Source organism: Acromyrmex echinatior, chromosome 8 (genome assembly GCF_024713525.1).
Source record: "Acromyrmex echinatior isolate Ae372 chromosome 8, ASM2471352v2, whole genome shotgun sequence".
Taxonomy (NCBI): Eukaryota; Metazoa; Arthropoda; class Insecta; order Hymenoptera; family Formicidae; genus Acromyrmex; species Acromyrmex echinatior.
Genome location: NC_141859.1, coordinates 4,217,390 through 4,239,500, shown reverse-complemented (window position 1 = coordinate 4,239,500; position 22,111 = coordinate 4,217,390). Strand labels below are relative to the sequence as shown.

Below are 22,111 nucleotides of genomic sequence, written 5' to 3'. Positions count from 1 at the left end.
AGCAAAGTTTTCAAATTCAAATTGCCCTCATATCTTTAAAAAAAGCGATTAGAAAAGAAAATAAATTGATCGATTTAATTAGTGATGCACAATCTTTTTTAAGAGTCATTTTCAAAAATAGATAAAATCTTATGGACCGCATAATATTTATTTCGATTGTAAAATAAAAAAATATAATTTAATATTTTATCTTTTCCCTCTCGACGGCGGTTGCATCGCGCTGAAAGAAACTGCGGAATGCCGCCGATGGCAAATCGATCCGCGGGCAGATTAATCGACCGCCGTTCGCTACGGCTCGGGAGACCGCCAAACTGTCTCCTCGATGACCTTCCGCTGTCGCGAATAGGAACGAACGCACGCCATCTCGACCTGCTACGACGCGGTGGTGCACACCGCGATCGAACGCGCTGGTTTCCGTGGAAAAAAAAAGAATTGTGCGTTAAATTATTAATGCTGGCGACGCGACGCACTACAAAACGCCAGACGCTATCGCTCATGCGCTTCATAAGCGATAAAATAACGATGTTGATGTATGAAATCTCGTTCAAATGCACGGATCATGAATACGTGCACTGAGAAAAAAACGTACTAAAATTTAAAATAAATATTTATTTAAGTAGTATTAACTAAACATTTATTTATAGTAAATAAATATTTATTCAATAAAAAATGATGGTTGAATCAAATTGATAGTCCTACCAAGTAAATATATTTTTACAGTTTAGTAAATGTTTAGTTGGTACTATTCAAATTATTTATTAAGATTTAGTATATTTTTTCAATGTGTGTCGTAAGCCAAGATATATTGTTAAAATAAATGAATGACTATTAAAAAATAAAACAAAAAAGTAAAAATTGAAAAATAATAAATTTAAGTTTCATTAAATTTTAGAAATGTTTTCGAATTTAATAAAAAATCTAAACTTTTCTCAAGGAAATTTCGAGGGATTTGCTCTTGGAAATACTTGACGGCTAATGATAATGATTTATTATCAGAAACAACATAGTGCATGTAATTTAATTTATTGATACCGTTGGATGCAATCGTATAGTTGTTGATTTATTTATTACTTCGCTTTTATCGCGCACGATCAATAATTCAATTAAATGGAATAAATTCGTATCGTGTACACGGTGTTCTCGACCTAGCGAGCAGCGCTTGTTAAATTGCAATAATAATTCTATAAATTCTATAACGATCGTCTTTTTTTGCATAAATTTGACTAAAACTGCCTGCTTTGACGCAGCATTGTAATTTCTAAAAAGAGATTATATCACAGTCATCAAAAATTTCAAAATAATAGAACTAAATTTAGATTAATTTCGAGCTTACTGAACAATAATAATTTCATTATCACTTTTAGAACTTAATTCGCTTATTAAGTGCGTGCTTCAATTTGCACAATTTCTCTCTCCAGATAATTATATAATTATATCGAGGCCATAATTGAAACTATCGTTGATTTAATTAATAGTTCGATTCTTCGGTGTTCGAGAGTCTGAAAGACAGCTCGGCAGGTCTAGGACAGTCTATACACACAGATTCAATGACGCAGAAACTACAGATAGATATATTATGATACTAAGACGCGATTCGCACGTCGTAACTTATCACGTTATTCTACGTCGCCAAGAATTCATAGTGATTAAATTGACTGTCTAGTAGCAGTGTAATGACAGCATAATAATTTTTAACAGCGCAACGTTGACGTGCAACAGCATCGGAAAAGTATCGTTGTAGATACTATACGTCTGTGCTAAATTCAGAAATATAATACAAATGTCACTTTCTCTTCGATCTTACACATTTATTCTTCGTCATGCTACTTACAAATAAATACATTGCTTGACACGTCTTACACAGTCAATATTATTCACGCTTCCTACAGTTCTTCGTTCGCTTCTTAATTAATATCGATTTTGGCGTCTCGTTCTTTCGTTTTAAACTCGCGCGATGCAAAAAATTGCACGTAAAGCACACAATCGAAAAATAATACTATTACAGTTTTTGCCACCGTCATAACTTCATTAACGATACGCTCATGCTAATTTGCACACATGCATGCGTGAAAAGCGAAGAGGGCTCCTATCGAGAGAAAAGTAACTCGTGGTTCGCACGTTTAATATACAGTTTTAACGGCGTACTGTGACATGGCTAAAACAATGCCGGTTATTTAACGCAACAAAGGAATGGGATGTAACGATTTAGGCCAAGCGAGAGAAGACGCGTTTTGCAAGTAGGCTAAGATGACTTGCTGTAAAAGAAAGTAGCAAGACGCGGATACTTATGCTGAAAGTAATTATCCGAGTCATGATAAAAGAACGAGCTATGCTCGGATGCTAATTTTTACAAGTACTTCCGATTATCTTGTCCGGTTTCAATTTCAACAATCTAGAATCGTTAAATCGATTGAGAGAGATGTCCTTTGCGCTTTTTATTTCGGGACGATTTACGAGTTGATTTATCGCGATTTTATAATTCCTAGTAAAATTGATCGTCATCCAATTAACTATACACACTTCGTGCTGTGTGCGCAAATTGCATATTACCCATAAAAATTATTCTTACTCCTTTTTTTTTTTTAAGAAATTCGTCAAGTATGTTACAAATAATATACATATATACGACAACAATAAGAATTTGGTATACTCTCTTGTTTGAGAATATAATGTATCTTTTTAAATAGTTAAATTTCAATTTGACGCACGCAATATATGTGTGTAGTATGAATATCGTCGATTCATATGCCATGATTCCTCGTCACACACATATACATACACACATACATACATACATACATACATACATACACACGCATACACATATATGTATATAATATATAAATACATATTTTTATAAAAAACGGTGATACATTACTGCCCCCACGTTTTCCGGCATTAAATATATAACTCCTTAAATGCGATTACATTTGGTATGAATTACAAAAAATACACAGAGTATATCATGCGTATAAAAACGGTTGCGAGTGTCACAGAAACTCTATGATAATCTTCGTATAATCTACAGATCGTAATCAAGCTTTCAAAAAGCTAAAAAAGACAGCACAAATTCACAATATTATTCACATATCGTTAGGTTCAATATTTATTGTGATATATAAATATAGATTTTCTATAAAAATCTATATTTATATCGCAAAAATACAAATAATAAAAGAAAAATAGAAAGAGATTAATTATTAAAATTAATCTTATTAATTCTGATAATTGTTCTCTTCTAAAAAACCGAGATAAGAGATTATAGAAGAATTTATATTTTGACACGTAATAATGCACGTAATAACATGACTTAATCTGATTCAAAATTTTATGATGCAAATTAGTTCCTGTAAACTTGTGAAGAAATTAATTTTTAAACTTTAAAATTCGCAAAATGGAAAAAATATATACAGCTACGTATGTAATATATAACTAAGAAATATTTTATTTTAAAACATTTTTTGCAATATACAATAAAATGGAATTAATTTAATGCAATCAAATGTAAATTCGCATCATTTAGATTTTGTTGATTTTTCGATCATATAGCGGTTATAAATCTCTTTCAAATATAAATTACGATTACGACTATTTATTGTTAATATAAATAAGTGTGTTAGTTATATTTTGTTGTATAATACTCTGCTATTAATTACAACTAATATATGCTCTACAATACTCCATGTAATGTAATCTATAAAATGTTACAATAATAAAAATAATATTGCTAGTATAATAAACAATATTTGCCGCTACGCATGAAACAATTATTTTGTTATACTCCTCTGAAGAAATTTTAACATGTCAAATTATGTAAATTGTAATCAAATTTTTTACAATAGTTTCAAATCCTGATTACGATCGAGATTATTTCGATTACCGAAAGCATCTATCGTTATTTACTGTTTCATTGTTTTGTTTTGTTATCATTTTAGTATAATTAATCAACGGCTACGCGTATTTTTGTTATATTTGGCCTAATAGTAATACATGTAAACAGGATTATTACGGTCTACTCTTGTGTTACGATCTAAGCGCATACGCGTTATTTCCTACAGCAAAAGCCGACGATGAACAAAAGATTCGCGCGCATCGATAACGGAGTATTGTTTAGCTGCCTAATGGTCTTGGTATACATAGAATTCTATACCTCAGGTGAGTTTGGCGTGGTCGTATTGATATGATCCTGCAAGCAAATTCTGAGATCCCGCTCGTCCAATTCGCTTTCAGTATCGATGCTAAAACTTCGCACGGTTTGCCCGCCGAGTCCCGTCCATCGTTGTTTCCAACTCTCTAGTCTCATGACCTGTGACAGATAAATGTGGTGCACATAATGCATTTCTAAGTGATTTCCTTCGGAAGAAAAAAGAAAGAGTCTGCGATATTCTGTTTCGCAAAAGAAAATATTTATTCGACTCTTATTACAAGATCAGATCATTAAACGAAAAGTTAATTCTATCTAATAAATCTGAAATTTTCGAAATATTTCAGCTATTGCAATTATTTTGGTTCTAAAAATACATTGTTATTCCTTATACAATCATAATGCTGTTACAAATTAATTATAATATATTATTTATTTTTCACAATTAAGTTCAATAATCAGATAATTAAGACAAAAATATTCCTTCTTTTTTCCGAAAGGAGTTTTAAAAGAGTTATAAAAAAAATTAGTTTAAAAGTTTTCTGATTTCCTAAAATATAAAAATCTTTCTATTACCAAAATTTATTATATTAATATAGATACAAGTTTGTTAACATATCGTTAACATATCATATCATGATGAAATTATGATATGAATGATATATCGATATATAAGAAAAAAAATTCAAAACTTGATTACATTAATTTAGCTAATTTTAATTTTATTAAACAAAACTTTCGCAGATACTTTCACATCTCTTTCACATCTCTACGTTTTTTCTTCTTCGAGCTAAAAGCAGCGGCCGTGAATGTTTATTAGAACGAAACAGTGAACTTAATCATAAGGAAGCATGCAGTTAAATGGGAAGAGCACGCCATACCATATCACCGCACGTATAATACAGAAAGTTAGCCACATTTTAATTCAATTTTAATTTAATTCATCTAATCGTATCCGATGCCGATTTATACAATAATAACATTGAAATCTAAAATGATACATTAGGTAAATAATAAAATGTCTTCAATCTATTGCTTTTCACAAAACAATTTTTCTTCAAATTTTTAATTAGTTTTTTAAAATGAAACTGATTATATCAATATATACTTACAATGCACATAATGTATAATGACTTTATATATATATATATATATACATATATATATATGTGTGTATGTATGTATGTATATATATATATATATATACAAAACTATGAATTGCAGATCTAAGTCTGTTTATTCGCTATGTAAATGAGCACTACAATTATAAATATAACAAGCAAGAATTCCAAACGGAATCCTAGATGGAAAATGTAGGCAATTACAATAATAATTATAATATCAGATTCATCTACAGTAAAAGAAACATCATGCCACGCACATATACGGAGACGAAAATGATGCTTACGCATGGGTAAAGACTTACTCGAGCCAGCGCCAAGGCTCAGTCTCCGGGCTGGTGATTGGCGTGGGGAACTGAGGAGAGACAGAGATAACACAGCAATAGAGGGTTAGTTTTGCAACAACGATTAGTCTCTTCTGGTTAGTATTAGCTATCGCTTGATATCTTTACGTAATAACAATCACTGTCGTAGATATTATCTCTTCTCACGCAACAAGATCGTGCATATCCTGCTTAAAAAAATCACGCTTATATTCATTGGATAACAAAGTACCAGTCTCTTATTGTTAATAAGATACATTAGTTAATTTATTAGTTATATATCTTTTTTAGAGCAACGGCAACAAAATAAATAAATTAAGAAATGAATACTTATTGACAATACTTTTTGACTTTAGTCTGTTTACAATAATTGCAAATATTTTCTCTCTGCAGTCCACCAGAAGCGACGACGTTATGAAGCGTGTTGATTAGCGTCAAATTGCAGTAAGAGGTGCGATCTGTGCATCTTGTAAGTGTATAACATCAATAATGAGTTACGATATATTTTTATGTTAATGGACTTAGCAAAGTGGAATGTCTTTTGCATACAGTAGGCGCAATTTATAGTTTGAGTGCAGTATGTGGTAGCACATTAAAAACCAAAACGTTCAATTTACATATAATACACTTGTTAGGAATGTATGGTGTGATCTTTCATGGTGTGTCTTTTATACAATTTTAGATTATATATATATATATATATATATATATATATATATATATATATATATATATATCATACACTTAAATAGTGTAAATATTTAGCTTATCGAGGTTAATGAGATATATAAAAAAATATCAGTAATACTATTGTAATGTATTTATCATAATAATTAAGTTATGTTATAAAATGCATATCACATATATGCAATATCACATATATTTTGTAGAATCAAAAATAAGAACACATAATAATGCAGTGCGTTAAAAGAAAAAACAGTGAAAAGTATTTTCATTGTATTTCTAAATAGGATTTCATAAAATATTTAAAGAGTTGTAACTATTGCTAAAAACTGCAATTGTGATTACATATAAAATTAATTTATTTATAAAGTTATTAAAGTTTAAATATTTACGAATCATTATTTCAAATTATTTTTGCTTATTATTTAGCTGTAATAAAAATTCTTATTACACTATTACAATATTTGCCTAAAAATATAACGGAAAATATCTGTGTGTAATAAAAATTATTGCATTTTATCATTATTGTATTTTCATTATTTATAAACAAATGTCATATTTTATTAAACACATTTTAGTAAAAATATTCAAAAGATATATGTATACAAGGTGATTTTAACATATTTCGTCACCCATTATGAACAGGTGAATGAATCGAACTAAGTCAAAAAGTCATCTACCATTTTGTAATTTACGCAATAGTTAACGAGATATTAATTATTAAAAATTGCCAAATATTGGTCTTGAATAATTTTTTACTCAAATAGAACTCTAAAAATTTTTTTCAGAATTTTTTATCAACTTTTTAGTATTGCATTTTCTTATTTTTACTAACATGAGAAAATAAATATGGTATTAAAAAATTCTGAAAAAATTCTCAGAACTTTATGAGAAGAAAATAACTGATTTTTGTCTCTTGCAGCTTTTCTATAAAGTTGATAGTATTTGAGTAAAAAATTATTCAAGACCAATATTTGGCAATTTTTAGTAATTATTAAACTATTGCGAAAATTGCAAAATGGTAGAGATTTCGACTCAGACATTTGATTCACTCTACCTGTTCATGATGGGTGATGAAATATGTTAAAATCATCCTGTAAAATATCATATTGTGTGCTGTATGAAAAGTAGCTGTTGCACAGTGATAAAATATTTCTTATGTATGATCTGCTTATATAATTATGCCTACATAGAATGGAATTTATCGAGTTATCCTTAATATACATTATATTACAAGAATATACATATATAATATTTTGTACCATAAGACATAGTTCACCCCTTACTGCAATATTCCAAGATACTGCTTTTGTTAATACAATGGACAAGATGAATTTTTTTAATTTCACATACCTCGGCTTTTAATTCAGCAACCTTATCTTGAAGCTCCCTTACTTTCTCACTGTCATCTAAATTATTCCTAAGTTCGCCTTCCGCATGCATTTCTTCATTCTATAAAAATATTAGACATTACATATTTAAGTCTTTTAATGGTAACGTTTATTAATATACAGATGAGGTAACCTTTAATTCGAGAAGAGATATTTTCTGTGTAAGTTCCGCCACTTGCTGCGCGTGTTCGGCATCACGTATCCTAGCCATCATAGCTTCGTCCTTCATTTTCGATTCCAAATCGGAATACTTGTGTTGTTGTTCTCTAAGCTTGGCAACTAGATCCTTCTCTCGTGCTAATACAGCTTCCAATTCATCCTTAAGTACTTTTCCGCCTTCGTCTTGTCTACGGAGCTGATTAGTTGCTACTTGCACTTGAGTTTCAAGCTCCATAACTTTAAGTCGTAACTCTTTTACTTCAGTCAACGCTTCCATCTCTCGAATTCTGGTCGTCATTAAATCTTCCTCAAACTTCTGTACTTCATGACCCCGATTTTCCCAAAAAAGCAATTTCTTTGGCGTAGAATCAGCGGCAGGCGCTGATTGAGCAGACCGATGCTCTTGTAGATGCCTCTGCCAAGCTGCACTTAACTCCATAACTCTCTGCCGCAGATCCTGTGTAATATTTTATATGTAAATCTATCTAATATTAATGTAAAACTCATAAAAAATAGCAAGATTATATAAGAACAGATTTTACCTTTAAAGATAAATTGGCCTCTGCCTCTCTAAGCTTAACTGCAATAAGTTCTTCTTGCAAATGAGCTACGGAATTGTCTGGCGTCGATTCGCGTAAAGTTTTCTTATCTTGCTCTAATTCTTGTATTCTTCCTCTGAGTTCTCTAATTAGTGCATCGTTTTCTGCCTCGTGTAATCTAACTCTAACCAATTCCTCTTGCAAACATTGTATCATTTCTTCCTTCTGTGATAATGCTTCTTGTTTCACTACTATCTCATCTAGTGATGACTGTCTAGACGTTACGTTCTCCTCAAGAAGAATCGATAACGATCTCAATTCCTCATGAGCTTGTTCAAGTTGATGGCTGGTCTCGAGATGTGAATGACGAAGCGCTGCCAATTCTCTTTGAGCTATGAAAGCAGTTTCTTCTTCTTCGGCGCGTGATACTTGACCTCTAACTAATCTATCAGCTAGTTCAGCGGACTCTGCTTCCAAAAGTTCAGTTCTTTGCCTAAGCAATCTGTTTTCTGCTCTGAGCCTGCGTAACTCGACCATTTCTTCTTGCTCCTTCATCTTTAAGATGGTATAATCTTTTTCTAGTTTCTTCATTCTTTTTGGATTGATTTTCATTCCATATGCGAGCGTCATGAGGCCATCGGGATCTTTTTCGGCCTTCCCAGGCAATTGTTTTTGGAAAAACTGTAAAAAAAAAAGTTGTTTTAATCATCAGTTAAATAAAGTGAACACACACATACATACATACATACATACATATATATATATAAAGTTTTATATTCTTATTTAGAATATAAAACATGCTAAAAATTAAATTTTATCGATAGTGATTTCTTGAAACTACTTATATAAGTAACAATTTTTCAGATTACCTTCAACATGCCTTCCATATCCAAACTGAGCAAATCTTCTTTCCCTAACTGCAGCATTGCCAATGCAACCTTAAAAATAATCTCCATCCCCTCCGATAGAAAGACGTCAAAAATACGACATGCTAGGGGAAGGCTTAGCGCTGTAGTAAATAGTGTAAGAAACCAAGAAGATGCATACATCGACGTATGAAAACCTTGGGCCGTGAAGTGAGCATGAAGTTCAGGATGTGCATCAGCAACTAAATGTTCCAGTTGATACATGCACACTCCTAATTCAGCCATACTTGGTTTGAACATGTCCCGCAAGCGATACTCTTGCATTAGTGCTACGAGTACAGCAAAAGCTTCTTCTTCTGGCATTTGCTACAATGAAAGAATATTTAAATAAAGCATATATTTTCTCTTTTGTAGAATAAAAAATAAATAAAAATACATGTTCACAAAAAAATAAATTTATAGATAATTTCTTGCTTTTATATATTTTTCTATTTCATAATTTTTTGTGAAAATATTGTTAATACTTTTTACCTGCATTAAAAGTAATCCTACTATAAATCCTGAACCTTGGCAGTATCCTACTTCACGATCATGTAGGCTATATGCTTTCATAACGTTAAATAAACTCTCCTGCCCAAAACCATCCTTTTCTTTGAAAAAGTCATGCTCAGGGTACGTCCTAGCGATATCCCTTCTAATTATCCTTTCGCAAGCTGATGTTGCTTTAATGTATTCGGCAAATTGTTTCTTAACTGGAGAGTCATGGGCACCGCTTAATAATTGCCAGACAATGCCCCTAAATAATAATATACAATCTATATTAAATTTTAATAAAAAAATGAATGTATATAACTTTCTGACTTATAGATAATATTGATAAACGATTACGGTTTTGATAATATTTATCAAGATAGTGCAAAAGAGGTGTTGAGGATGTATCGCATCAAGATTCTCAGCGTTGAAAAGCTCCCCAAAAAAAAATTTCGATTAAAATATAATTATTTTTTGTTTTCATCCACATTAATTTCGTATCCAAGTTATAATTCACAAAGTAATAATGTAAATAATAAAATCTCTATTGTTTTTATGAATATCAAATATTTTGCCTAATTAAACAATTTCTATACTTAAGATAAATTCATGAATAAATAAAGAACTCCATTCTTACTTTGTTACTACAGGTCCAAAAAGTTTTTACACAACTTTAATATATTTATACCGTCTTTCAACAGAATATACATAATATATATATTACCTAAAATGGTGAGGTATGCCTTGACGAACCAATTCCTTAACAAATTCTTTCCGTTTCTTCCAATTATAATCCCAGTCAGCCACTATATGACCCCAAAGAGTCCACGTATTCTCTTCACCATCGGCTGGATTGTGGCGTCGGGGCGCAGCATCGCCGTTACCTCCGCTGCCCCCCGACGCCACAGACACTTGAGATGTATCGGAGCCCTTTCTGCTATGATTGCTCTGGAGAGAATTCAATGACTTTGCATCTGATTCGATCAGCCTAAAATTAATAAAATCATAAATTATGATTTTTATTTGTGCAATTTTATTCATTTCGTGGAGAATAATGCATGGATTTACATAACAATATATTTGTACAAATCAGTAGATACTTATTGTATAAGTATGTGTTTTAATTAATTATATAGATTATATAATTAATTATATAATTAAATTATAAAGGAAATAAAAAAAAACTTACGTCTTTTCCCATATTTTTCGATATTGAGTTAAAAGTGCAGCCTTAGTCTGCATCCTACTGTGCATCATTTCCAAGCCAAAATGCGTAGCAAAATTAACATTTAGCATTTCTACTCTAAATTTGAAATAAAAGGAAATCCAGGCAATCTATTCAAATATGTGTACATGCAAGAGGTATCCAATTTACTACATTTTTTGGAAAGTGGAAGATGTCAGTCAAAGTGGAAAGTGGCATTTGTTAGATAAGATTTAAGTTATCAGTTCATGCAAGAATTATTCGATCCTTGTGAAAGTACGATTTGCATCAAGCGATAGGTCACTTGATTATTCACCTATTGGCTTCCTCCAGCTTAGCTAATAGAGCCAGCTCGTCAGTAGGTATTTCCTGCGAGGGCGTTATTCGCTGCTCGCAAAGAGTGTCTGACGGCGGACTCGGGAGTATCTTGCCGGCCTGCGTGACGTTACGGGTAGATTGGTGGACGTTAGAGGTGCATAAACACAGCACGCTCATCACCTGCGGTCCATAACGTGACAATCCCAATTGGCCGACAGGCGCATTTACGCTATCCCAGGCGGCGTTTTGACTTCTGGAACAAAACGGGTTGAATTAATAATGCGGATATCAACACAATACGATCCGGGTCTTTCAGCTGCGTATTGCAGTGATCTATTTAAGCGATATACACTTGATTGATATGCGCCTTCACATGTAATTGTGTGTCATAAACGTTGCTTATGTTCGATCGAAATCTATCAACTAAAACACATCAATGAAAACATTCGATTTTAACTATTTGTGTGTGTATGTGCGATTTAACGGATAATAATTATAATAAAACCAATTAATTGCTAATGCTTCTGAATGCTCTCCGTTAAAATTAATGGAATATAATACAATATTTAAGAAAAACTTCACTTCAATAATATATGTATTAGGTATACATGATTCTACAATATTGTAGTTGAAATTAAATAATTATTTAATTTCAGCTTCTGATATTGTAGTCATGTATACTTAATACGTATAAATACAATAAAAGAGAAATAAAATATATTTATTGAATAATTTATTAGTCGCGATGCTCATTTTACCTTTTCGCGACTTTATTTCTCCTCCAACGAGCTGCCGCAGGAGCCAATAAGCCACGAAGAACCATCGAGACAATTTTTCTTTATTTCACTTTCGCGATTTTAGTGTTCTGCAAACGTTCTTGCTTTCTTGTTTCTACCGTTTCTATCTTCACATCATCACGCGATTTTAAACACAACAATTGTCGACATACTTATCTGCAATACCATTCATTAAACGATCGATTTAACGTATTCAGAGTGTCATTTGCAAATCAATAAGAGATCTATTATCAATGTATACAAATTAAGATTATAATTAACAGAATAATTATTAATTATCCTATTAATTTTAACTTTCAAACAGATATTATTATCTGTCATAAGCGAAAGATAAAACACAAATAATGATTTTTAGAAGAAAATTCTCAAAAAGAAACAGAAGTAGGATGAAATAAAACAATATAACTCTGACAAAAAAAACATGCTACAGTGTAAAAATTATATTTAAAAAATTAACGTTACCAGTCGAAAGATGACATTTAAAAAATAGTTATTCTATAATATATGGTTAAACCTTGGGATTCTGTACCCTACTTGAGGAACATGGTTGACCATTATAACTTAAATACAAAATGTGTCTAAAGAGAACAATTCTTGAAAAAAAATGTTTCAAGCAAAGGTTGGAGGGTTTGAAGAGAACTATCAAATAAGCTTCTTAGATTTTGAGTTCAGGAACTTGTTCGTCCACAATAAATAACAAATAAGAAAAAAAAGTTATACATTTTAATATATTAATTATATTATTTCTTTAAGCCATATTTCAGAATTTATTTTTATCAATACCAAAATTCTTTAGCATCATCAATTTGTTAATTACAAAAGGATATTGTGAAAAAGACTTCATTTCTTAATTTTCTTTGTAAAACGTTTGAATTAATATTTTTCAATAAGTAAAAAGCGGTGAAAAGATCCAAAACAGAAAGATTATCCTTGTGGGAATTTTAATATTTTATAACGAAGAATATCTTCTGTAGATGACGGCACTCTCGTGAAACGCCTCGTATGAACGTCGTGCTCAGTGAGGCAACTCGAAGCAACTCGACACGAAGGAGATCAAGAAGGAAGCAATTAGTGCGTGTGAACGAATTAGCGGGCGAAAGAGCAGGTGATTTCGAGCAAGCTATTATGACTATGTATTATATATTGTATGTAGCTGTAGTAAAACGAAACGAACGGAATATGTCGGGATACCGTTTTACGAGCCATATCTCTTGATGAAACAAGAAATTTAATCACTTTAAATTAATTAAAAATAAACTCTTTCGTTTTTGTCATTTATTTAACGCGTCTTTAAAATTATTTGTATTATATTCTGCACTTATATTCTAAAATATATTTAAATAAGTATTTTGCTTATTAAGAGTAGTATTTTCAAATGATTACATTAAAATTGTATGAAAATTTTAATTGTGATATATTTAGAGTATATAATTATTCAAAATGTTACATATGTTTTCTTGCTGTATATACATATTTTGGATAATTATATAACTAGAACATTTTCTATTATCTATAATATATGTGCCATAAGAGTTGACTTCGTTATATCTTAATGTCAACGTTGTCTGCAAACTGAGACCGATGAACACTTGCGTCAGAATTGCTGCGTTGTAAAAATTTCAAGTTATTATCAGGCAAATTACTGACCTATATACAGCACAGCTCGAATATAATGAGAATGTTAACGAAAGTTATTGCTAAATTTACATGTAAAAGAAAAACAAGAGACAAAGACTTCATACAACGACTTCAGCAAAAGTGCTTAAAATCAATTCATTTGTCAATATTAAATTCACTTAAAATAATATTCGCATTTCATAATTATATTAATTTTTTTATTATTAAACAATTTACATTTTTAAAACAAGTGAAGTAATGAATACAATATGTATTTTAATAAATTTCGATAATACTTATTGATTTAATGAATGATAGAAATTATATCAAATGTTTTGTTAAAATTAAAATATGTAATTCAATTAATCTTGATTGAATTAAAATTCATTATTTAATATTTTTTTGTGGGATACCATTTCTCGGATAGATATTTACAGTATAATGAAAGGATTCAAGGCTTGCCATTGTTAAATTATAAATGACTGAATTATATCTATGTATCACCCATCAACCACTCAAATAATAAATATTAAATTATATTGAAACAACTTGATATAAAACTTAAATTACGTTTGTATATAATGTCTAAAAATAAATCATAACTCAAGTCAAATAAACTGCCTCTAGTGTTACATTTTATACAGTACTAATTCTTAACATTCAAAAGCTAAATAAATAATAAAGCTAAATAAAGCTAAATAAAGATAAAGCTAAATAAAGAGAAAAATAAAAAAAGGAAGAAAAAAGTTTTCTAAATTATTATTTTGTCTTCTTTAATGATAAAGAATTAAGCAACATCCGCATATTTTTAATATTTCTTTTTAATGCACGCACAAAATGTCAAAGAACTCTTTTTCGCCACTCTCGCGAGATCAAATCTATGATCGTAGTTTACTGTTCTAACTTTTAAATTTTAACAAGAGATGTCCTGGAAAAATAAATCAACGAAAATTGTGTCAGTGCTTATACTTTGGTAAGGCAGATAACGTAATCAGAAACGCTCGGATGTCCGCGATTCCTTTTCCGGCTTATCAAGACATGCAGGTCTCTCTCTTTCTTTCTCTCTATCTCTGATTTCTTCGATGGCGAAACGTTAAACGTTAAACGATGGTGAACTTAATGTGCTGATTCGATACGATATCGTTTCACTTATTTCCCGATGATCCCGGCACAGTGGGATCTGGCTAGGCATGCACTGCTGGAGAGTAACGAAATGGGTTTGAGGGTCGATGCAGCCCGCGCAGGCCAGGATGCTCCACATGCGCAGCGACGTCCGTCTCCTGACAAATAAATAAAAGGATACCGAGTACGTGCAGCCGGTGATCGAGAGCACTGGGCGTTCTCGATAGATAAAATGACAAAAATGTGTATAAAAATTTTAAATATAAATTTTCAAAAATTCTTTCGATCCCCTGCCCTCCATATTCAAGTATTTTTAATTTATAAATAATAAGAAGGTCCTCTTCGCTTCTTTTATAAAATTGTGACTTGATCTTGGGCTCGTTAGACATTTTGATTTATGTCAGCATATTTATGTTAGTTTTTTCAAAATAATGTTAAGAAACTTAAACAATTATTTCAATTATTACAGAGTACAAACTGCTTCCTTTTAGTTTACTTATGATTGCGCAAATAAAAATAAAAATAAATGTAGAAGCAGAGAACAAGAAAGAGGTTTATTCATTAATCTTTTCAAAAATATAATCACTTCTTCGACAAAATTTTGAGAAATTTTTTGAGATATTTTTATTGCAATTTTTGACGACTACACAATTTCATAAACATCGAATTTTTATTTTGGAAATTTTTTCATAAATAAAAAACAACTAATTTTTTAATATGGAATTTTAATTAATATCTTTAGCAAAAAATTTTTAAAAGGCCATGAAACTTTCATTTTAAATATTAATTTATATTATTAAATTTATTTAATATTATTTACAAAATAAGATAATATTTAATTGTAATATTATACTTTAAAGATTCAATTAACATCATTTTTTAATTTATTAAGCATATTCATAATTAAAATTAATCATCAAAATCTTAGTAAAACATTTCAGATTTGATAAAAACTTCGCAAAATATAAAACCATTCATTCTTACCATACGTTAGAAAAATTATATCATTTATCTAAGTCCTATCTAAAGAAATGTACGAAGATAAGAAGGAAAGAAGAGTTTTTACAGTTAGAATTCTATTTTTATCTTAAACAGACAGATTGAAAATTATATTTTGCAACACTACCTATGTGATTTGTCGAAGTCAGTTCAGAGATTTATCAATTAAAAATAAAATAATTTTTCATAGAAAAACGATACTTTCAGTTAAAGAATTCAATTAAAGAATTCTTCGTAAAATAATACACAGGTAAATATGACAATTAATGGGCATAACAATAAATTATTGGACAAAATAAAAAATTAAATTAATTAATAAATATTAAGTTTTTAATAATATGTACGACTCTAAATAAATTTGTTATTAAATTTTTATAAACAATAAATTTAAAGTTAAATTTGTTGCATCATTAAAAACTAATATTAAAAATTTTTATCATTCTTAATAATTGGGTCATGTCCACTAACTAGTACATTTACCTTATCACTTTACAATAATAATATAACGATAACCATGTAACATATTTTCTTAGTAACGTATATTCGTCATCAATATCATCATTCATCGCCACAACAGTTTGTCTAGATTATATCATGGTATAATTATGGTCTATCCTGTGCAAAATGATTCATCGTCATCAGAAAATATTTTTCTCGTAATCTTGAGACCTTTCTTTATCTAAATTTATTTAGACCTAACAGAGCCTATTTGTAGCCTTTTTGTGTATTTTTTTGAGCGAAATAATATTGTCTGCGAGAAAATAGAAGTATGAATGTATGCAAAAATTTATTATTTTGGTATTGTTATTCATCACTTCATATTGGATGAGTAACAAATAATTTATTTTTGTACATATATTTTTGTACATATATATTTTTGTACATATATTATAATAAATATATATTTCTTCACCAACAATATTAATAAAATTATATTCTCGAAGTCGGAATTTAATAATTCAATTCATACAATTTCAATTAATAATTTAATCTTATTAACGCGTTTATTATATTGCATCCTATACATATTGTTATTATATTTTATCTTTATAACATTTAACTGCTTTTTTATACTCTTATTTTATTAGATATTTATTATTTTATTGGATATTTCTTAAAATAAAATATTATCATTACTGCACATTGGCTACGTTAATGATATCATAAGTTAATAATTAGAAAAAAAAGATTACGAGAAAAATTATCCAGAAATACTTTTTCCTTCGAAAGTATGTACATTAAATTGCGGTTCTGCTAAATTATAAAGTAAAATATTTTCATTCATAAGTATACTCATTCATCTACAGGAAATTGCCAATTATATAATGCTATTCCTAGAATTTTACACCGCTTACGTGGCCAGAAACACTCATGTGTATAATAATATCATCGCTTGTATGATAAAGGGACACGAAAACTCAGTCCTTTTACAGAAAAGTTTTAGGAAAAAGTGAGTGAGACACTTGAAATACGCGGCTTTAATAATCTATAAGGATCTCCGTGGAGTAATGCACAGCTGAAATAGCCGCATACGCTACATACTACTCGAGATAAAAAATTAACGTACGGAGAATCCGCAACTCGCAGACAACACATCTCTATTTATCCATTTATATATATAAATGATAATATATATTTACTCTTTCAGTACATATATTTTAATTCAGAGTTTTGCGTTTTAATTGAATATGAAAACGAAAGGTAGAATGATTACATTAATTTATAAAAGCAAAAATTATTCAGCATGTTACAAAATTAATATTATTTGTCTAAATGGAACAAAAAATATTTCCAGATTATCTGAATTTTTTCTCTCAATTCTTTTGAAATTTATTAGTTGATATTACGTTTATAATATTATATTTAAATATGTAGTCAACACGTATCAGACAATAATGACATTTCATTTTTTCTCTGATAAAAATATCACATAATTAAGTTGAGGCATAACAGAAACGTTCGTATCTCAAATCAGTTTTACAATAAATGCATAAAAACGTGTCGTATACAATTTTTATTTCAGCTTGATCATTATAGTTAATCTTTTTTATAAGTGCATATACTTTAATAAAAAGATTATAATAAAAGATTATCTCAAAAAATATTCCATGATGATTCATTTGTATGTGCATGTATGTGGACACACCTAGGTATGACATTTCTGCAAAATTGATGTTATTTTCGCACTAAACCGACTTTGGAAGGTCGGTGCATTCCCACTAGACATATCATTTTACCATCAAAAAGAAGTTCAATAAATTCAAAAAGATATTGATTTTTACAAAAATATATGTTAATGATAATATTCATGAATACAACATACAATAAATAGAATCGTTCTAATATAAATAAATACTTCAAATACGGCCAAATAAAACATTTAACAGATAAGATTTATGTGAGACAAATTTTTTAAATATTTTTTATACTATCAGCAACGCTATCATACTAATGTATACGTAAACATAGGCAATTGCAGGCGAATTTTATCTGCTCTAGTTATGGCTCGAAGTACATCCCACGCGACTTGCTATGTGAGTCCAATTGAATATAACTGGAAGGTTACTGTCTTCGATATTAAACTTTTTAAAATAAATTTTCATATGCATTAAGCTGTTCTTCGATAGCATATCTGATCAATTTTCAAATTAATCTTTCAATGTGTGTATACAAAAGCGTGTCACTTTTCCATTTACTTTTCTACGTGCATTTTATTCAAGGATAATGCATATCATTCTGCGTAGACAGAATAATAACATACATATTCATTATTTTTAGATGTAATTTCTCCTTAAAAATTTCTTTTCTATTTTCTGAATATTTGTATATATTATTCTACTCAAATATTTTATAAATATTAATTAATAAAACTTGCAACAAGAAAAAAATTGTTTACTTAACTAAATTAATTGTTTATTAAAAAAATGTACGTATTTAAGTTAAATATAATATGTTTGATTTAAATACATATATTCTTCATCGAAAGAGATAAAGACAAATTAAATTAATTTAATCAAATGAACAATTTTTCTTTCTCAATGTAATAAAATATAGAAAATATAGAAATACAAAGCAATCTTTACTTGATTATTATTGATTGAATGTAAAAAAAAAAGGAAAAAAACTAACAGGCGGGACTATGACTGTAACGATAAAAGATTAAATCACAGTAATGGAAGAATCTAGGTCGCATTCAAATTATTTATAAGGCTCATGTGTGGCGTAATCGACTCATTTTCAGTTTCCGCGCGAAAATACAATACGCTGAAAACGAAGAGGCATCCGGTACCGAGTTATTGACCCGTAATTCACACCGACATTTAGCGTTAAAGGTCGCCTAGCTGCTTCCGAGTCTCACTGATGGGTGTTCCGTATCGTTGCCCAAATAAAGCGACAGGCATCCTAAAATTGTCCAGATGTACCGCCCACTGCTGGAGTGATACAAGACATTTAAAAATGCGTGATACATTTAAAAGCGCGATTTAATTATATTCTATTTTAATTCGATCAGAAATAAATTTATAATGTTCCTTTACACTTGCAATTAGAAATATTATACCTTGGAATTTAAGTAATAAAAAAATAATTTTATTAGCAATTAACTTCGTGAAATTTTATTTTAACAGGGATTTCATTTTAGAAATATTAATTAATTGTTGCAAAAAAATGTAATTATAAAATTTCCACAAACAATGATGATGAATCAAAATGTTTAAGAACCAATAGTTTCCAAGCTTATAAAGTCATGATTAAAAAGTGTACTTTCGCGAGTACTTCTACGCGTTCCATTAGGATCATTTAACGTATACAGCACAAGTCCTTTCACGCCTCGAAAGGTGATTCTAACTAATTAGAGATTTAACGAAGTGTGGAAGAAAGACGAGCGAACGGTGCAAGCATCGAGTGTTTCGAATTTAACAAGGAATACTCGAGCTTAGTCCTTATAATCCTACACGATTTTAAGGCAGTCTACCGTGCGACTTTCGCGTAGTTTGATACCGTTTCACCTTCCAGTTTCGTAATAGCACGCGAAATGAAAGAAATTAGTCCTGCTACATTATACTCGTTCCTTTTCTCACGTGGTGGCGCGTTAATTTTATTGTCGCGGAGAACGCGAACATTTTGAGGTCATCATACCTGTAATAACTGAAAACGTTATACTTTCATGTTCTACATATAATCGAATAAAATCATTACTAGTATGGAAATAAAACGAAGAAAATTATATAAGAATTATCGAAAAATTGCGCCCCTATGTATCTTATACGCTATTATTATATTTACATTAATCATTATATAATAATAAGTCTATTAAAATAATTACACGACAAAGTCTCTTTAAAAAATTATTTGTTTTAACTTTAATAAAATATTTAATATTTTAAATTCTGAAATATTTATAAAATTCAATTGAAATTGGGTTTATTTCTTTTAATTGATTTATTCTCCTCGGTCTAATATAAATTGTAATTGTTTAAAATTGAATAATATTTCTAATAATTATAGTACACACATATAATACATATTTTTATTTGAAAATATTTTGTTATTTTCTAAAAGTTTGTATAGAAACAAAATTGATGTAAGATATACGTTAAATTATTTTTTTCCTATATACTTTTAAAGAAAACATTTCATTCTTATGATTTTAACAAGTCTTGGTTTCTTTTATAATTTATTCTATCAATATCACTAATTACTAATTTTATTATTACAAAATAAATTGATAAGCTCTCATCTCTCATTAAATAAACAAAAGATTTCGAAACAATCTTGCCTTCACTTTCTGTTATCTTCAACGAGATTCACTTTTTTTTCTCTGCAGGTGCACATTACAAAACCACAAATATTTATCTTTTCCAATACCTGACAGGTAGCAACCGATCGTCAAAGGTGATGACTTCATTCCTCCAGCGAGACAAACACTTTTCTTTCATCTTCCCCGATAAGATCAATTTTTCCCAATTACCTCCGCTGACTTTGAGAAAAATTAATACAGGAGAAATTCTCCTCTCTTGGAATTTCCACCCACTTTTGCCGCCCACCTTCGCGGCTCTTCAGTTAATACAGACAGCAACCTCGAACGTTGACGAACGCGGTATGCTTGTGTGAAAGTGCCGCCGTTCCCTCAAAGGCAAACGAATGGCGAGAAACGATGATGAGAGAGAAAGAGACAGACGATGACGATGATGATAATAATAATAATAAACCGAGTCGCGCGGTTCAACTAGCACATGTAACCGGAAAGGGATATGCGGCCTCGTAGCCGTGTTAGCAAACAAACTGGTGGTCGCACAGGTGGACAGCCGCTTTTCGTAGCCATCTGGTCCCATTGAGTAATTCCGTAAATCGCTTACCTCGGAAATCTCGTGTCGCCGTTTGCCCCGACGATGCTCGTCCGCGCGCCGTCGATGCCACCAGGCTGACCGAGAAACCGATGAACTCGAGCTAAGCGCAACGGGCTATAACGGTTGACGAGCGCATACGCGGTGATACGCGGCTGTCACTACACTCGAAACTGTCATCACACGGATGGATTTGACCACGCGCAATGTTACCAACGGATGCGACACGCGACCTCTTTGTCACTAACAGTTACTAATCCTGTTGCTTCGCGTAACGTCCGCAGAGGGCGCTGAGACACAGCAGCCATGTTGCCTCGAGCTTCAGCCAAGTTATATGAATAATTCGATAATCAAATCGCAAATACATATAATAATCATAAAAAAAATTAAATCTGTTCTTATTAATAACAATAACAATGCAATTTTTAATCTTTTATTAGTTTAAAATATAAAGAAGATAAAAATATTGCAATTAAAGAATATTTCCACGTTTAAATATATTTTCAAGGAGATATCCTGATTCCTAAAGTCGTCTGTTTTACCAATTATTTTTCAAATAAGTATTTTTTTTAACTATCTTTATATTATAAATTAAAAAATACTTCTCCATAATTAAAATATAAGAAATAATGTAGTTCAGACTAGCCGATTTTATGTCAAAAATGAAAAACAGTTGGAAACAGTGTTTACAGCTTTATTATCGGCTTCTGACGTTGACTCGCAATATCTGTTTTATATAAGTTTTAAGCCTGTTCTACAATGTGCTTTTTGTTTTCTATTTCTTGCCTTTTGTTATTTTTTACATTTTGTCTTTTTGCTTCTTATCCGGTTTTTTGTTTTATATCGCCCGAGATAACGAACTTCGAAAGAAACAAGAAATACATAGTAAAAAATACAATTGTTAATAAAACGGTTGTAAAAGAGAAAAAAGCAAAAGGTAAAAAACAAGAA

At 30.2% G+C, this 22,111-nt stretch overlaps 1 protein-coding gene and 1 long non-coding RNA gene across 7 annotated transcripts; one reads left to right on the top strand and one right to left on the bottom strand.

Annotated features, from left to right (window-relative positions):
• Window positions 1-1,007: 1,007 nt before the first annotated feature.
• Evi5 (ecotropic viral integration site 5) lies at window positions 1,008-21,381 on the bottom strand. Of its 6 annotated transcripts, none has more exons than XM_087408896.1 (12): window positions 21,173-21,381; window positions 14,664-14,974; window positions 12,039-12,233; window positions 11,279-11,533; window positions 10,483-10,746; window positions 9,759-10,023; window positions 9,231-9,593; window positions 8,365-9,042; window positions 7,797-8,279; window positions 7,626-7,724; window positions 5,553-5,620; window positions 4,168-4,306 (listed from the first exon to the last, which is right to left on the bottom strand). In XM_087408896.1, the coding sequence occupies exons 3-11, from the start codon at window positions 12,101-12,103 to the stop codon at window positions 5,567-5,569; spliced, it is 2,526 nt and encodes an 841-aa protein (XP_087265022.1). In that variant the 5' UTR covers window positions 12,104-12,233; window positions 14,664-14,974; window positions 21,173-21,381; the 3' UTR covers window positions 4,168-4,306; window positions 5,553-5,566. The 6 variants fall into 6 exon arrangements, with proteins under 6 accessions (XP_087265018.1, XP_087265019.1, XP_087265023.1 ...); XM_087408894.1 differs by having other exon boundaries at window positions 4,169-4,306; window positions 5,571-5,620; XM_087408892.1 differs by lacking the exon at window positions 5,553-5,620 and having other exon boundaries at window positions 1,008-4,306; window positions 21,173-21,380.
• LOC147908690 (uncharacterized) lies at window positions 5,583-13,355 on the top strand. Its single transcript, XR_015546001.1, has 3 exons — window positions 5,583-5,686; window positions 5,982-6,057; window positions 13,052-13,355. It is a non-coding gene; the product is annotated as an uncharacterized LOC147908690 (long non-coding RNA).
• Window positions 21,382-22,111: the final 730 nt, after the last annotated feature.

Excerpts from the sequence above, each read along its gene's own strand:
- Evi5 (XM_087408892.1), bottom strand. The coding sequence starts at position 12,103 with ATGGTTCTTCGTGGCTTATTGGCTCCTGCGGCAGCTCGTTGGAGGAGA. Across the intron at positions 8,280-8,364 it reads AGGCCAATTTATCTTTAAAG|GATCTGCGGCAGAGAGTTAT; the intron begins GTAAAATCTGTT and ends AATATTACACAG. Across the intron at positions 4,307-7,625 it reads TTGCTGAATTAAAAGCCGAG|GTCATGAGACTAGAGAGTTG; the intron begins GTATGTGAAATT and ends TATCTGTCACAG.